The sequence below is a fragment of the Hyperoodon ampullatus genome (genome assembly GCF_949752795.1).
Source record: "Hyperoodon ampullatus genome assembly, chromosome: 16".
In the NCBI taxonomy this organism is placed as follows: Eukaryota; Metazoa; Chordata; class Mammalia; order Artiodactyla; family Ziphiidae; genus Hyperoodon; species Hyperoodon ampullatus.
The window spans coordinates 1,401,943-1,419,293 of NC_136929.1; the positions used below are offsets into that span (position 1 = coordinate 1,401,943).

The 17,351-nt window shown below is 47.4% G+C and overlaps 1 protein-coding gene across 3 annotated transcripts in view; it reads right to left on the minus strand.

The window, feature by feature from the left end:
* Positions 1-5,244: 5,244 nt before the first annotated feature.
* Positions 5,245-17,351, minus strand: part of CUL4A (cullin 4A) — a gene marked incomplete at its 5' end in the record, with an annotated part of 41,362 nt that continues 29,255 nt past the window's right edge. For all 3 annotated transcript variants that reach the window (XM_079721920.1, XM_079721919.1, XM_079721918.1), the window contains 5 exons: positions 5,245-5,360; positions 6,466-6,618; positions 9,410-9,582; positions 9,704-9,809; positions 11,743-11,856. In XM_079721920.1, the coding sequence (XP_079578046.1) occupies positions 5,265-5,360; positions 6,466-6,618; positions 9,410-9,582; positions 9,704-9,809; positions 11,743-11,856 (642 nt within the window). In that variant the 3' untranslated portion in view covers positions 5,245-5,264. The remainder of the gene's footprint in view (positions 5,361-6,465; positions 6,619-9,409; positions 9,583-9,703; positions 9,810-11,742; positions 11,857-17,351) is intronic.

Sequence of the window (17,351 nt, forward strand, 5' to 3'; positions counted from 1 at the left end):
AGCGCCATCTCCGTTTACAGAGCAGTTGACCTTCTTAAGTGGGGACCTGTAAAAACCTTCTCAGCTTTTTATGTCACTGCTTCACATTTATCTACATCTGTACCTCCCGTTATATGCTGTCCTCCTGTCTTTGTAAGAACACACACGTGCACACACAGACACACAAACCACATGCACCCCAGCAACCAAGAGAATGTGGGGCATCCTGTGCTGGGGACTGGGGAGCAGAGAACCCCCGACCCCTGACCCTGGAGGGCATCTGAGAAGCCAAAGCTCGTGGCTGGTGTGAGAGGACTAAGGATTTTTACATAACGTTGTGTGAAAGTAATAGAGAACACCTAACAGTGACTCTATGGAGCTCACAAAGCAGGAACTGTTTACTGTCTGGCTCTTTACAGAAAAGGTTGACAACCCTGCCCTAGACGTGCGGAAAGAGAAAAGAACTTCAAAAATATGAATTAGTGCCCTCAGAACTTCGAGAACATACTGTAGCCATAAAAACAAAACAAAGCAACAGTCTCCTATTAAAATTGGGGGTAATCAGGAAACAGGAAGTGACAGCCTGATCTAGAAGCCGCTGCGTGGGGGAAGAACTGACCAGAAACAGAAGTGGAAAGTTTACAGGGGCAGGGAGGGGCGGGGGCTGTGGGTTTCCATTCAAGATCGTCTGGCCTATTTTCTTCACAAAATTCCTCTTAAAGAAAGTGAGAGCGGGACGACCAGAGGGGAAGATGCCCTGAGGAAGTGAGTGGAGAAAGGACAGAAGGGAGTCACTAGTCTCCTGAGGAGGGCGTTTCACTGGGTCCTGTCAGGACAAATGAAAATGGGCCCCATGTCGCAATCTTGTGAAATACGAAAACCTGGGACTAGATTTCAAAAATTCTGTGGGGAAAAAAAACCCACAAAACAGGTTAGTTACACAGCGGCAGCCAACTTCAGAGCTGGAAATCAGAGGCTGGGGAGCGAGTCCTTCCGAGTTCTGGGCCAGGACGTGAACCTAGAACTTCATTTATTTATTTACTTGGCTGTATCGGGTCTTAGTTGTGGCATGCGGGATTTTTCACTGTGGCGCGCCAGCTTGGTAGTTGTGGCGCGAGGGCTTCGTTGCCCCGCGTGGCTTGCGGGATCTTAGTTCCCGGACCAGGGATCGAACCCGTGTCCCCTGCATCGGAAGGCGGATTCTTTAACACTGGACCGCCAGGGAAGTCCCGAACCTAGAACTTCATATGCAGCCAAAGTACTAACACAAAGGCAAAATAAGTCAGACAAACAAGGATTCAGAACATTTTCCTCCCATGCCTTTCTGCTGAGGAAGTCATGTAAGGATCACTTTAGTAAAAACGAATCAGGAAAATAAGTAAAAGGCAGGCTGGGGTCTGGGGGGGAGGGGACGCCAGCCACGCGGCCGGTCGGAAGGCATCAGGTTCTGAGGAAAAGGTCTTTGAGAAGAAACTGGATTTGTGCAGAGTTTAATAAGAAAACTGCAGATTGTGGTGATAAGACAAAGGTTTGTGGGGTTTTTTTGTCAATAGCATTAAAAATTGCTATATTTTCACTTAAAATTTTTATTTTAAAATGTCCAGGGAAGACAAAAAGCTGGACCAGAGTCCAGATATAAAGCAAGTTAAAATATGACGTGAACTTTGAGCGTTTGATGGCGTTTGGAAGAAGAGAGCTTATTCGTCCCTGTGCTCAGAGTCTGAGCTGCCCGGGTACAGAATCACACCTCACTCCGGGGTTCTAGGGCGAGTTAACAGATGATCGTAAATGCCTTTTGTGAGTTTGCAACGTTTAGACAAAACATGCAAAGTTTAACATGTATAAATATATAAACATGGTATGACAAGAGCTGTCAGAAACTGGAAGGGGGAGGAACCATGGGGGAGAATATGGGCCTTCATTTCCTCAGTTTCATACTAGATACTCTTGAGAAAACAGTTGAGCCAAGTAAATGGAGGCTGGAATGTGTGACTTGCTATGAAGGAACCGAAGACGACACACCTGACTAGACCGGGGGGGGGGGGGGGGGGAGGGGGAGGGGCGCTGGGTCCCCCGGGCTGGGCTGACCCACGCCCTCCATGCTGGGGGCAGGATGCCATGGGTGTGGTATGCGGGGCCATTTTGTTTTTCTTAACAATTTGGATGAATTTCACTTACAAACTTTCTGTTTTGGCAAAAATTCAAGCAGTACAAAGTATGCAACGCACAGTTTCCCTTGGCCCTGGAAGTCCACTGTGAGGGGGACAGTTGTGTGCTGTTGTGCACCTGCACGCGTGCGCGCACACACACACACACACGCACACACGCGTGCACGGGGTGGTGCCCTGCCCCCTCCCGTGGCCACACCTCTCCCTCCCATGCGACATCCGCTCCGTCAGCGTCTGGATCTCACTCTGGGGAAGGCCGGGGGGCCCAGCGTCACACACGTTTGGACGGACACCACCTAAGTCCTGTCCAAGGACATTCAGGATTTTTTCTGTGCGTGCTGTTCCGGTACCAGGCTTCCCTCCCCACGAGCGGCAGGACATCGAAAGGGATGTGAACTTTGGTGGGTCAAGAGTACGGGCATTTTCGATCCATGTGCTTATCAGTTTAGCTGAGACCACCGTTCCATGCTGCAACTGAGGGGGCACGTCCTGAGGGTCTGCGGTCTGAGCCAGTGCACGGGAGCTACCCTGATGGCCCGGTCCCCCCAGCCCTTTCTGCTGACCCCTCGACTGTCAATCTCTTGATGGGCAGGTTCCGCTTCCAGGCCAGAGGTGGACCAGGGTCGACCTCATCAGAGGGTCACCCCCCACCCCAGGGAGGGAACGGGGGGACAGGGTGTTGGGCAGCAGAGCTCCTGCCTGGCCTAACAGCTCGCCCACCTGAAACCCATCACCCGACACGTCTCCCCGGGGCCTGAGGCAGGGGGCTTGGCCGCCCTCGGCATCACGGTGACTCGGTGCTTCTCCTTCTGATCCACCGCTCCGTCCTCCAGCTCTGATCCTACCTCAACCCCTCCCGCCCCCCAGCCCAGCCCCAGCCCCAGCGAGCGCCCGTCCCGACCCCACCCCCTCCTGGGCCAGGGACCACAGCGGCCCCCCCCAGCCGCTCTGGGCTCAGACTCACCGAGGGCACAGCCACGGCGGCCGGCCGGCAGTTCTGTGCACACAGAAGTGCTCAGCACTGCCTTATTCTGACCCCCCAAATTGCCAGTTTTTATTTAAAAACGTTTCCCCCCTCCCGATTTTTAAGAATGTCATTTATCTTTGTCTTTTAAAAAAGGGGTCTTAATTCGTATTAGACTTTTTGCCACTACAAAAAAGACGCATCTCAAGTTCTTTTCTTCTATTTACAGTTTCATTTCTTGGACCCTTGCTGACACGCCTGTCCCCAGCCCCGCCCCGCTGCAGCCCCGCGGGCGTGGTTTCCACACGGACCGCCCTGCCCGCCGCCCTGCGTCAGGAGACGTCTGAAACAACGCTCCACTCCTCTTGCCTGTTTCTTTTCTGCTGTTACTGTAGAGTCACCGTGTCTGTGTTTTAAAGGGGACGTTTGACACCGTCCCGCGCTGCCCCGACCTCCTGCCTGAAGCTCAGGGCTTCCCCGTGTAAGTCATCAAAGCATCTCACCTTCTTCCTTCCAATTTAGTAGCTTTTTGCCTACGTGTCTTTTCCTTTTCAATCATTCCTCGACTGCCAGTTTCCCACGTTGACCTTTAACTGTATGAGACGTGACGTGACGTGACGTGACATGACCCTGAAGGAAGCGCACAGGTGAAACACAGTGAGGTCAGGGCGGGGGGCCGGGGGCTGTGGCCCACCCCGCCCTGCTGTCTGCCACGCTAAAAGGGTGAGGAGGAATGTGTCGTTTGCATACCACAGTTTCATTAATGTAATTTTAAGGCCCATTAAAGTAATTTTATTCAGGGTAAGTCTACATTAAATTACAATGTCAACAATCAAGAGATAATGAACGTAAAGTCTAAGAAGTAGAATCTATCTGGTCTCTTATTACCGACCACCTGTTACTGAACTCACAAATGAAAATTTACAAATATAGAAATAAGGCCGATACTTAAAGAGGATTTTCACATGGAAACCCCTAAGATGGCATATTTTAAACACACATGTTTCAAAAAGGGAGAATCTTTTAATAATTTAGCACAAAAATCAAATTATATAAACTTGGTATATTCCAGAAAATATTGCTTTCAACACTTACACCATGATCAAAATTCCTTTGGTAGCTTTTAATCAAAATGTAGCATGCTATTATGTAAAATATAAAGCACTTTTAAATGTTCTCAGAAAAGTATCTTTGTTTTAGTTACCACACAAACATCATCGTCCGCTGCTCAGCCTCAGCTGTGCGCACACAACATGAAAGCAGGTGCCACCGAGGTCACCCCAGCTCACAATGTCAAGTCTCCTCCGAAACCTTTTCAGCGGTTACAGCAGAGGACAGCCACCCTGCCCAGGCCGTGAAAACAAACCCAAACTTTACTGTCGCAATCATACAAACAACGCAATTAGAAAAAATCAAACAGCAGTTCCCCAATGCAGAGAACGGGGCTGCTAGACTCAATCTTAGAACAGCAAACACACACACACACTGCCCCCCTCTAAACCCTCAAACAGAAAATCCACAAGGGACGCAGTGGAAGTAAAGTGAAGGCGCCGATGGGCTTGCGGCGTCACACACGTCGGACGTGCTGTCCTCTTGGTGCATCAGAGGTCTCGCCAAGGAGCCCCATCCTGAAAGCCACTCCTCAGGGGTTAACACTTGTTGAAAGACCGGGAACAGATGCTACTATCCAGGCTGCATAATCGACCAGCCAGCTTTAAGAATGACTGTTTCTCCCTAACGTTCACCAGTAAGGTTCTTGTTTGGGATCTAAGAGCTTGTGTCCCTGCAGCTCAGAAGGGCAGCACGGAGGGTCTCACACACACACCCTGAACACCAGCTTCTGCCACGAGAACACCCGCTTACAAAGGAGCCTCTTTTAAGAAACCAGCATCTGCTTGTCCGACCTCAGAGTCACTCTGCAGAGCCACGGAACCACCCAAACGCCTAAAAGAACAGGAGGAAGAACTGGAGGGAAGGTACACAAGCCATTTGCAAATCCTTGAGCCTGTGAAGGAGGATCCAAGGATCCCCCCTTTCCTGCTAGTCCCAAAGCAGCCATGCTGCTAAGTACCAGAAAGTCCTGGAAACAGCACAGAAGTGTTTCTGCCCTAAAGATACATTCTAGTGTCTCATGGGAGGAGCCGCCGCGAGCCTCAGGCCACGTAGCGGTACTGGTTGGGGCTGTCCTGGTCTCTCTCCATGTAGTCTCTGTCTATGAGAGATTCGATTCTCTTTTTCAAATCTCCAGGCTGGAAAAGAAGAACAAAAGCCCCAATTATAGTGGCGTTAAATTTACAACCATAGGGGAATATAAGAAAGATACCACGCTCGAAGCACGGGATTACAGTTATGTGCATATACCACATATCAACACACCCATCTACAAAGAATCATTTATAATCAGAAGCCAATTATAAAACGCTAGACCAAAACTCCCTGCTTCCAAAGACAATGTTAATGTCGTATCGTGAGCAAAGGGCTTCCTTCCGTGTGGCAGGCGTCCGAGCAGGGCTGCCCGTTGGGGGTGTGAGGCTGTGAACGGTGAGCACGGCACCGAGGTCGCTGCACACCACAGCCTGGCAGAGCCTGCCTGGGGTGTGTCCTTCCTTTGTGAGGACGATGCCCCTGATGCCACCTGCCATCACCGTGTGCTACTACACATGCTCCACGTGGGCAGTGCCCCTGGGAAGGGGACGCACCGGGCACGTCTGCATTTGGAGGCGTGTCTGCGCGGTCGCCTCCGAGCCCGAGCAGACCCTCCACCCCAAGTGATGGGCCGATACCAGCACCTGTTGGAGCAGAACTGGCGCTTCTGCAGCCTCTGTTGAACCGCTGGGTCCCTCCTGTACAGGTCCCCCCTGTACGGGTCCCCCCTGTACGGGTCCCTCCTGTACGGGTCCCCCCTGTACGGGTCCCCCCTGTACAGGGACTCCGGCCCCGCGGGGTGCAGACATTGGCGGGGCACAGGACTCCCTGGGGACAGGAGGGCCCACTGGCCCGTCCAGTGTCCGTCCACTCCCCAGTCCGCCTGGGCTGGACAACACGGCCTCAGAGAACTTCTCCCCAGGAGCACAGGTGGTTCTGGGACGCCTGCCGGAAGGCTTTAGGGCAGACGTCCCCAGGCAGAGGCAACGTGACAATAGCGGGAGGACAGAGAGCCGGGCCCTAGCGTCCCTCCCGCGGTGACAGGGGGTCAGGTGGAGCCCCACTCTCGCACACACATGGAGATTTCTGTAGTGTGTGACCAGCTGTAACGGAGGCCTGATGGTCCGATGCTAAAGGTCGTGAGACTCGTATGTGCTTTGCCAAGGGTGCACCCGGTGCTGCGACTTAATCAAGCTGACACCCGCTCACCTTGACGGGAAACTTCAGCTGATTATACAATTCGGAAACGAGCAGGTTGTGGCCCAGCGTCTTTCTCATCTTCATTATCCTGACGATGGCGGCGTCGATCTGGTACTGCCGGTCCTGGAACACACGCTCTGTGGTGCTGACCTGCTCTTCAACCTGCACGGGAGAAGCCAGATGCGAGAGTGTATTTCAGTGCTAACTATCTCCGACTGTGGAGTCTGATGAGAACCTTCTGCTGAAAGAAAGGCCACAATGCGGGTGGATCCTGTTCTGTGCTGCAGTTTTGTTCCAGTGAAACTGTTTAACTTCAGGACCAAAGTAAGTAAATTTATAGGAATAGGTACATTAATTAAAAGACTTTGGGTGCTGACTATGAAACAGATCAACAGAACTTTTAGAACAGAAATGAGAAACTGCCCCATAATATGTGAATCTGATTATAATAAAGGTGACAGTTCCAATAGGTTGTCAGAGAATCAACCCACTTTTTAAAGTAGGGAGGGTGGTTACAATGTTTTCTGATACTAAAATAATTTCTACACTGCTCAGAGAAAGATTTAAATGTATAAACTACTAGAAAAATAGAGGTAAACGTTTTTTAAAATTTGGGTTAGAGGAAGGTCTTTCTTAGGATGACCCCCAAGTCAGAAACTGTGCAAGAAAAGACTCTACTTCCCACTACAGTCATGTGGGAAACACTCTCAGAACGACAAAATCATGTGCACAAAAGACAAAGGTTAATCTCCTCAATATAAACAGGATACCCACAAGTCAGAGGTGGAATATTACAATAAATGTACCAGTGACTTGAATTCAAGCAATTAATTAAAAAGAGAAAAATGCAAATGGCAACTCATGAAAGAGCAGGATCAACATCTATAAAGTGCTTACAGGTGCTTGGCCAAGAGTCTTAAGCATTTTCACTGAAATCTCACACCCTGAGATGGTGTTACACTTATTTTAAAAGATGAAGAACTGGGGCTTCCCTGGTGGCGCAGTGGTTGAGAGTCCGCCTGCCGATGCAGGGGACGTGGGTTTGTGCCCCGGTCTGGGAAGATCCCACATGCCGCTCCGCCGCGGAGCGGCTGGGCCCGTGAGCCATGGCTGCTGAGCCTGCGCGTCTGGAGCCTGTGCTCCGCAACGGGAGAGGCCACAACAGCGAGAGGCCCGCGTAACGCAAAAAAAAAAAAAAAAAGATGAAGAACTGAGGACTAGAAAGGTTACCTACTTTGTACAAGCTCCTAAATGGCAAAAAGATGCTCAGAGGAACCAAAGGAAGTCACACTAACATGGCAGTGAACTACTTCCATGCCTGAGAACGGGGTGGGCAAAGGCAGGGGGCGGAGGTCAGGACCCCCGTGAGCCAGAGACTGGAATCTGGCTGAGGGGTCAAATCAACAAAGTTCATGTTCTCTGACCCAGCGATTCCAGGGCAAGGAGTTTATACTCAAGAAACAACCCAGCCAGGGAAACAGGAGTGTTTTGTACAGGATGGTTAGCATAACCCTATTTCCAGGAATGGAAACATCCTGCCTGCCTTTCAGCAAGGGCACTGCCAGGCCCTGAAGATGGGCCCCACGGATTCTCGGATTCGAGCCACACAACGGATTACTCTGCACCCTTAAAAACCAAGTCCTGACATGGAAAGAGGCCCAGGGTGAAGAATAGGAACAGCTTACAAAATGGTGCATGTAAATGGCACGTGGAGCCATCCCATTAAGACAAGTTTACACATGTACATCAGAGAAAAAAGCTGCCTGCAAAAAAGCTGCAAGCTCAAGTGGCAGGAGAGGTCACCTCTGGAGCAAAGAGGTGACAGACAGGCCCACTTGGGAATTATAACTCCAGAATCTTACACCCTTTAGTCACTCTGGTATAAATTCCTAATAGTAAGAAAGATGGAACACAGGCTATGTGTGCATTAAACCTTCAACAGATATGTCGGATTACCCACTAAAAACGCTGTGCCAATCCAAACGTCTCTTAAAAAATAAATTAAATAAAAAAAATTAAAATTCCCATTTTCTCATACTCTTGCCAACTCCAGATACTATCAAACTTTTAAACATTTCCCAAATTGATAGCCAAAAAATAGAATATTATTTTAATTTGAATTGAAAAAACTACTGATGAGATTAAATACCTTTCACGTATTTATTGATCTATCTCTTTTGCACGATCTGAACATACTTCCCGCCTGGGCAACACCGAGCTCCTCCGGGGAGAGGCGGGAGGCCCCAGTCCCACTGCAGGTGCAGGAGCATCTGTGATGCCACCTCAGACCTTCAGAGCTGCCCGTGCATCATCTGGACTACCTCCCTCATCCACACGTACAAGGGGGCGGCTGACACCTGCTCTGTAGATGGGCACCAGGGTGCGTCTGCCCGCCTGGCCCACACGCTGGCCACAGCCCTGCGGTGCCAGGGCTTCTGCATCAGGAAGGCCCGAGGGCAGGTCCAGAACCTGCTCCGGACACGTGACACTCGAGAGCCTGATCAAAACTACAGACGCTCCACCTGTACATGGATCCCAGAGGCGCTGCTGGTGGGTCCACGACTCCCAGGACCCTCACCACTTCCACCCCAGGACCTGGTGGAGGCGAGGCTGAGAGAATGGCTGAGTGCTATGCAGAAATCAAGAGACAAGTCACCAGGTTTTGGAAATGACGTGCTCTCCACGCTAACAGCATGCGGTCTAGGAAGATCTGATTTATCCACCACTTCTGTGAATAGGAACCATAACTGTTAAATGCATTTCCTTCTGATTTTTGCTCCTGTCGTGAGCATAGAGTAATGAAAGTTACGTTAAAATAAGCACTCTCATAGACATGACTTATGTAATTAGACGCTTTAGAATATGCTCTGGAACCCTACAGTCGAGAAATTACTCTAAAACTAGTGATTCCCTGGTGAATGCCGTGTAACAAGAAGAGAAAGTGGATACGTACGGTTTCCTTCATCTGAATTTGATTGATCTTGATCCGGAACAACTTGTGCTTGAATTCTCCGTTGAAGATGAATCTGTCTCCGTCTTCGACCTCCCTTCCTTTGGGACTTTTGATCAGGACGCGCGCTTTCCCGCAGGCCAGGGACTGCAACGTCCTCCGCAGCTCGCTGTCCTCTGAGCGGGAGAAAGCGCACAGGTCAGGACCCCGAGCAGCCTCGATCTCGGGTGCGACCAGCAGAGGCCGCGTCTCCATCTCTTCCCCAGAAACCGCCCGCTGCTGAGGACACGTGCCTACCTATCCCAGTGGCCATCTTTATGTCCTCAAAGCTGAATCCGTCCCCTTCGTTGAACATGAGAAGCACCAGCGTCTGGAACAGCGACACCTGGAACTCCTTCTTTCCCTTAAAGAGAAGGACAGCTCACGTGGGAAGCTGTGTTTGCACACTCCGCAGACCTTTTTAAGAGGCTTCTCTTTGCTCTCAAACTTCGTGTGCGTGGGGAATGGTAAGAAATTACTAATTAAACACCAAATTAGAAAAAATTAAGTTACCAGTTATACAAGAATATAATGACTCAGGATTGCACTTAATTCTTCTCTTGAAATACTGTGGACAGAGCATGAGAAGGCACGGTGACGAGGCCGGGATGGAGGGGAAGCCATCAGGAGGCGCGGCTGATACCGCATGAAGAGAACAAGGACCACCGCCAACAGGCGCACACGTCACACCTCGCTCGACTGCAGGTCTGGGTGTCTGTTGGCTCCCTTTCCAAGCACCTGCTCCTTCCGTGCCCATGTCCCATGTCGGTGACTCAGTATTTCAAACCCTCCACCAGAAAAGGGTTAGAACTTGCTGAAGGCTCACACGATGGTTAGCATTTTCTTGGCAATGAAGTCTTTTTAAATTAAGGTATATAATGGCTTCTCAGACGTAGCGCTGTCACACACGCAAAGCCATGTGACCCGCCTTATCGCGATACTCCCTCCACTGTGGCCGCTGACACGGGCCCCACCTCCTATCACCCAGCCCCTGCCACTGACACTCGCCACGTGGTCACTGTGGGGAGGGGCACCCCGTGCAAGCGCTTCCTCTGGGCCCAGCCCGGGATGTGGACAGTAAGGGGACCGTGGGATCTAACTCTCACGACACTTTAAAGAACTGTATGTGAGGACTTCCCTGGTGGCGCAGTGGTTAAGAATCCGCCTGCCAATGCAGGGGACACGGGTTCAAGCCCTGGTCCGGGAAGATCCCACATGCCGCGGAGCAACTAAGCCTGGGCACCACAACTACTGAGCCAACGCGCCACAACTACTGAAGCCCGCACACCTAGAGCCCGTGCTCCGCAACAAAAGAAGCCACCGGGATGAGAAGCCCACGCACCACAACGAAGAGCAACTAGAGAAAGCCCGCATGCAGCAACGAAGACCCAACGCAGCCAAAAATGAAACAAATAAATCAATTTATTAAAAAAAAAGAAAAACAAGAACTATATGGAGCGTGTGTGGTTTTGTGTATATGATCCTGTATAATAACACACAATGAAATATGTACAGATAATTTATGTGTAATTGTATATATATGTATATATAATTTATATGAAAATGCATAGTTAACGTAGTACAATTGCAAAACAGTAATTCTGTAATTTTTTGGCTCAGTATACATAATTGAATTTTGTTTACAAAATTGAAGTTAAGTTCAAATATGGCCTGTTTTGTGACATGCTTCTTTCATTTATCAATACATTGTATGCATTTTCCCTTCCTAAATTATCACTTTTAATGACAGCACTGAAACAAATATTCTTATTCATTAATCTGTGAAAATGTTTTATTAAGATGAATTCCCAGAGTTGGAACTACTTGCAACAAAGCCCGTGATTTCAGGTTTTGAGATGCAGCACCACACTGCCCTCTGCAGAGCTCACGGGCTCCTTCCACCAGTGGGTGAGGCTGCTGTTCTTTTAGTTTTAGCCTCTTATCAGTTTCCTAGTCAAAGAGTGGCGTTTTACTGTTTTTAACCTGTAACCCTTCGATGGGCAGAGAAGTGCACACGTTTTCATGGATAGCGATGTTTCAGTCTCACTTTTATGAACTGCCTCTTCACAGCCTTAGCTCTATTTTTAATTAGGTAAATGCTTTTCTATTCTAATTAATTTTTATTGATTAGAATAGTAATCCTTTGACTGTTTCATTTTATTGACGTTTGAAAAGTCGGTGTTGAGTTATACTGAATAATCGCTTCCTTTCTTTGCTACCAAAGTTCAATCACAATCAAAAAACATTCTATTAACATACTTAAGAAAAATAAAAAGTGGAGGAGACACAGGACTTACCTCTTTAAACTCTGCTTTCAACACGGCGTGACCCAGTGTAGTTTGCCACTGAAGCTTTCGACCACTGTGCTTTCCAAGATAAAACGTCTTGAATACTTCCTGAAGTTTAATCATCTGTCAAGCCAAGAAAACAACAAATTTAATTATGGTAAACACCTTTAACCTGAAGAACCACATACTGTTCAGTGTTCACGGCTGAATGAAAAGTCATTTCTGTGATTTGACAGCTGCCACCACCTGCTCGGGCCCTGAGGCTGCCTCGATTTCAATGGTACTTTCTGGGAGGGCTCCTGACGCCGTCCAGTGAGGCCAGGACCTCCCTCCTGAGCCCCCGCGGGCTTCCTCGGCCCCTCCCGCAGCCTCTGTGCCCAGGAGCACCCACGGCTCTCATCAGCCTTCATCTGGTGAGATGACCCCTCTCAACAGCTTCCCTCTGCAGCCTCCCCCTGCCCCCGGGCGCCCGAGACCCTCATCACGAGGATTCCTGTCTCCAACTGGCGACCAAGCCTTCTGTGTCTTTTCGGGTTTGTCTTCTCGCCCTGGAGCCCCAGGGCCCGCACTCCACTTGGCCCCGGCAGTGTCACCAGCCGAGGCCCAGTTCCTAGGAGAGGGTTCATTTCTCCCCTGGGCCCGGCCCCCCCCACTTCACGGCGCGCACCTCCTCATCCCACCCCTCTGCCAGGTCCGGAGCTGCTCCGCCGGCACTGTCACCAGCCCTCTGGACGGGGTGCTAAGGGAGCGGGACCTGGGCTGCATCTGCACTACTGCAAAGCAGGTGCCGAGGGATGAGGGCCTGGGCCCTCTGTCGGGAAGGCCTGCCAGCCTCGCGGCTGTCTGGCAACTCCTATTCATGCTTTCAAACTCAGCTCCTAGTCACCCCACGGACCCATGACCCATCTTCAATACATCAAGTCCCAGGCATGATGTCACTGCATTTCTAAGTATTTCAGAACACAGCTAACAGACAAGGACTCTTCTAGAAAACGGGTCTACTGTACCATCTCACACCTAAAAAAAAGTCAACAGTGTGATAAACCTTCCAATGCAGACCTCTCCTAAAATTATTTCCTGGAGATTAATCCCCAGGAGTGGAAATAATAATAATGATTATAATAAGGTAGCAGCAGCTAACACTGGGTGCTTACTAGCTAGTTACCGTTCTAGGCTCAACAAGGATCAAAGACCTAAATATAAGAGTTAAAACTATAAAGCTCTTAGAAGAAAACATAGGCACAAATTTTCATGACCTTGGATTTGGCAATAGTTTTTTAGATACGACCAAAAGTACAAGTAACAACAGAAAAAAACAGAGTAAGTGGACTTCATCAAAATTAAAAACTTTTATGCAAGAGGACACTATCAAGAAAATAAAAAGACAATTCACAGAAGATATCTGCAAGTCACATGTCTGATAAAGATCTAATGTCTGGAATACAGAAAGAACTCTCACCACTCAACAGACAGAAAACACAATTAAAAAATGGGCAAAGGACTTGAATAGACAATTCCTCAAAGAAGGTCTACAAATAGCCAATAAGCACATGAAAAGATGCTCCACATCATCAGTCAACAGGCAAAAGCAAGTCTAACCAAAATGAGATACTGATTCATACCCACTAAGATGGCTATCATAAAAAATGAAAAATAATAAATGTTGGTGAGGAGGTGTGGAAACTGGAACCCCTGTTGAGTTGCTGATGGGAACGTAAAATGGCGTAGGTGCTATGAAAAATGGTGGTAGTTTGTCAAAAAAGTTGAACAATTATCACATGAACCAGCAATTCTACTCCTAGGGATAGACCCCAAAAAGCCGACAATGGGTAATCAAACACAGCACACTCATGTTCACAGCAGCAGCATTCACGACAGTCAGAAGTTGGAAATAGCCCACATGCCCATTGATGGATGGATGAACGAATGTGGTCCATGTACCCGATGGAGCGTTATTCAGCCTTAAATAGGCATGAAGATGCCACACGCAACAGTGTGGATGAACCCTGAGGACATGCTTGGTGAGAGAAGCCCAACCAAAAAGGCCACACGATGTACGATCTCATTTATAGCAAACGTCCAGAACAAGCGGATCCAGAACAAGGAGAGAGAGAGAGAGGCCAAGTACATTGAGAATGACGTTGGCTGTGGGTTTGTTGTATATGGCCTTTATTATGTAGGTTCCCTCTATGCTCACTTTCTGGAGAGTGTTTATCATAAATGGGTGTTGAATTTTGTCAAAAGCTTTTTCTGCATCTATTGAGATGATCACATGGTATTTATTCTTCCATTTGCTAATATGGTATATCACTTGATTGATTTGCGTATACTGAAGAATCCTTGCATCCCTGGGATAAATCCTAATTGACCATGGTGTACGATCCTTTTAATGTGTTGTTGGATTCTGTTTGCTGGTATTTTGTTGAAGATTTTTGCACATATATTCATCAGTGACACTGGTCTGTAATTTTCTCTTTTTGTAGTACCTTTGCTTGGTTTTGGTATCAGGGTGATGGTGGCCTCATAGAATGAGTTTGGGAGTGTTCCTTCCTCTGCAATTTTTTGGAAGAGTTTGAGAAGGATGGGTGTTAGCTCTTCCTTAAATGTTTGACAGAATTCACCTGTGAAGCCATCTGGTCCTGGACTTTTGTTTGTTGGAAGATTTTTAATCACAGTTTCAATTTCATTACTTGTGATTGATCTGTTCATATTTTCTATTTCTTCCTGGTTCAGTCTTGGAAGGTTATACCTTTCTAAGAATTTGTCCATTTCTTCTAGGTTGTCCATTTTATTGGCACAGAGCTGCCTGTAGTAGTCTCTTATGATGCTTTATATTTCTGCAGTGTCCATTGTAACTTCTCCTTTTTAATTTCTAATTGTATTGATTTGCATCCTCTCCCTCTTTTTCCTTTTTGTTTTTATTTTATTTATTTTTGGCTGCACTGGGTCTTTGTTGCTGCACACGGGCTTTCTCTAGTTGCGGCGAGCGGGGGCTACCCTTTGTTGCGGTGCGTGTTTTTCTCATTGCGGTGGCTTCTCTCGTTGCAGAGCACGGGCTCTGCGCGCAGGCTTCAATAATGGTGGCACGCGGGCTCTAGAATGCAGGCTCAGTAGTTGTGGCACACGGGCTTAGTTGCTCTACGGCATGTGGGATCTTCCCGGACCAGGACTTGAACCTGTGACCCCTGCATTGGCAGGCGGATTCTTAACCACTGCACCACCAGGGAAGTCCCGCTCCCTCTTTTTCTTGATGAGTCTGGCTAATGGTTTATCAATTTCGTTTATCTTCTCAGAGAACCAGCTTTTAGTTTTACTGATCTTTGCTATTGTTTTGTTTCTATTTCATTTCTTTCTGCTCTGATCTTTATGATTTCTTTCCTTCTGCTAGCTTTGGGGTTTTTTGGTTCTTCTTTCTCTAGTTCCTTTAGGTGTAAGGTTAGATTGTTTATTTGAGATTTTTCTTGTTTCTTGAGGTAGGCTTGTATTGCTATAAACTTCCCTCTTAGAACTGCTTTTGCTGCATCCCATACGTTTCGGATCGGCGTGTTTTCGTTGTCATTTGTCTCTAGGTAATTTCTTATTTCCTCTTTGATTTCTTCAGTGATCTCTTGGTTATTTAGTAATGTATTGTTTAGCCTCCATGTGTTTGTGTTTTTTATGTCTTTTTTCCCTGTAACTGATTTCTAATCTCAGACCGTTGTGGTCGGAAAAGATGCTTGATATGATTTTGATTTTCTTAAATTTACCAAAGATTGATTTATGATCCAAGATGTGATCTATCCTGGAGAATGATCCATGTGCACTTGAGGAGAGAGTGTAATCTGCCGTTTTTGGATGAAATGTCCTATAAATATCAATTAAATCTATCTGGTCTATTGTGTCATTTAAAGCTTGTGTTTCCTTATTAATTTTCTGTTTGGATGATCTGTCCATTGGTGTAGGTGAGGTGTTAAAGTCCCCCACTATTATTGTGTTACTGTCGATTTCCTCTTTTACAGCTGTTAGCAGTTGCCTTACGTATTGATGTGCTCCTATGTTGGGTGCATATATATTTATAACTGTTATATCTTCTTCTTGGATTGATCACTTGATCATTACGTAGTGTCCTTCCGTGTCTCTTGTAACATTCTTTATTGTAAAGTCTATTTCATCTGATACAAGTATGGCTACTCCAGCTTTCTTTTGATTTCCATTTGCATAGAATATCTTTCTCCATCCCCTCACTTTCAGTCTGTATGTGTCCCTAGGTCTGAAGTGGGTCTTTTGTAGACAGCATATATATGGGTCTTGTTTTCGTATGCATTCAGCGAGCCTGTGTCTTTTGGTTGGAGAATTTAATCCATTCACGTTTAAGGTAATTATCGATATGTATGCTCCTATTACCATTTGCTGAATTGTTTTGGGTTTGTTTTTGTAGGTCTTTTTCTTCTCTTGTCCTTCCCACTTAGAGAAGTTCCTTTAGCATTTGTTGTAGAGCTGGTTTGGTGGTGCTGATCTCTCTCAGCTTTTACTTGTCTGTAAAGCTTTTGATTTCTCCTTGGAATCTGAATGAGATCCTTGCGGGGTAGAGTAATCTTGGTTGTAGGTTCTTCCCTTTCATCACTTTAAATATATTGTGCCACTCCCTTCTGGCTTGTAGAGTTTCTGCTGAGAAATCAGCTGTTAACCTTATGGGAGTTCCCTTGTACGTTATTTGTCGTTTTTCCCTTGTTGCTTTCAGTAATTTTTCTCTGTCTTTAATTTTGTCAATTTGATTACTATGTGTCTTGGCGTGTTTCTCCTTGGGTTTATCCTGCCTGGGACTCTCTGTGCTTCCTGGACTTGGGTGGCTATTTCCTTTCCCATGTCAGGGAAGTTTTTGACTATAATCTCTTCAAATATTTTCTTGGGTCCTTTCTTTCTTCTCCTTCTGGGACCTCTATAATGCAAATGTTGCTGCGTTTAATGCTGTCCCAGAGGTCTCTTAGGCTGTCTTCATTTCTTTTCATTCTTTTTTGTTTATTTTGTTCCACGGCAGTGAATTCCACCATTCTGTCTTCCAAGTCACTTATCCGTTCTTCTGCCTCAGTTATTCTGCTATTGATTCCTTCTAGTGTATTTTTCATTTCAGTTATTGTATTGTTCATCTCTGTTTGTTCTTTAATTCTTCTAGGTCTTTGTTAAACATTTCTTGCATCTTCTCGATCTTTGCCTCCATTCTTTTTCCGAGGTCCTGGATCGTCTTCACTGTCATTATTCTGAATTCTTTTTCTGGAAGGTTGCCTACCTCCACTTCATTTAGCTGTTTTTCTGGGGTTTTATCTTGTTCCTTCATCTGGTACGTAGTCCTCTGACTTTTCATTTTGTCTCCCTTTCTGTGAATGTGGTCTTCCTTCCACAGGCTGCAGAACTGTACTTCTTCTTGCTTCTGCCGTCTGCCCTCTGGTGGATGAGGCTCTCTCAGCCTGAATTATTTTGATACAACAACTGAACACACCTGCAGCACCATGAGCAGTGCACGCCCGGGGGGAGGAGGTAAGGGGTGTCTTCTGGCGAAGGCAACTGGGGAGACAAGTGTCTCCCAGATGGTGGGGTGCGTGTGTGTGGTGGTTTTCTGCAGAAGAGGTTCCACTGGGAGG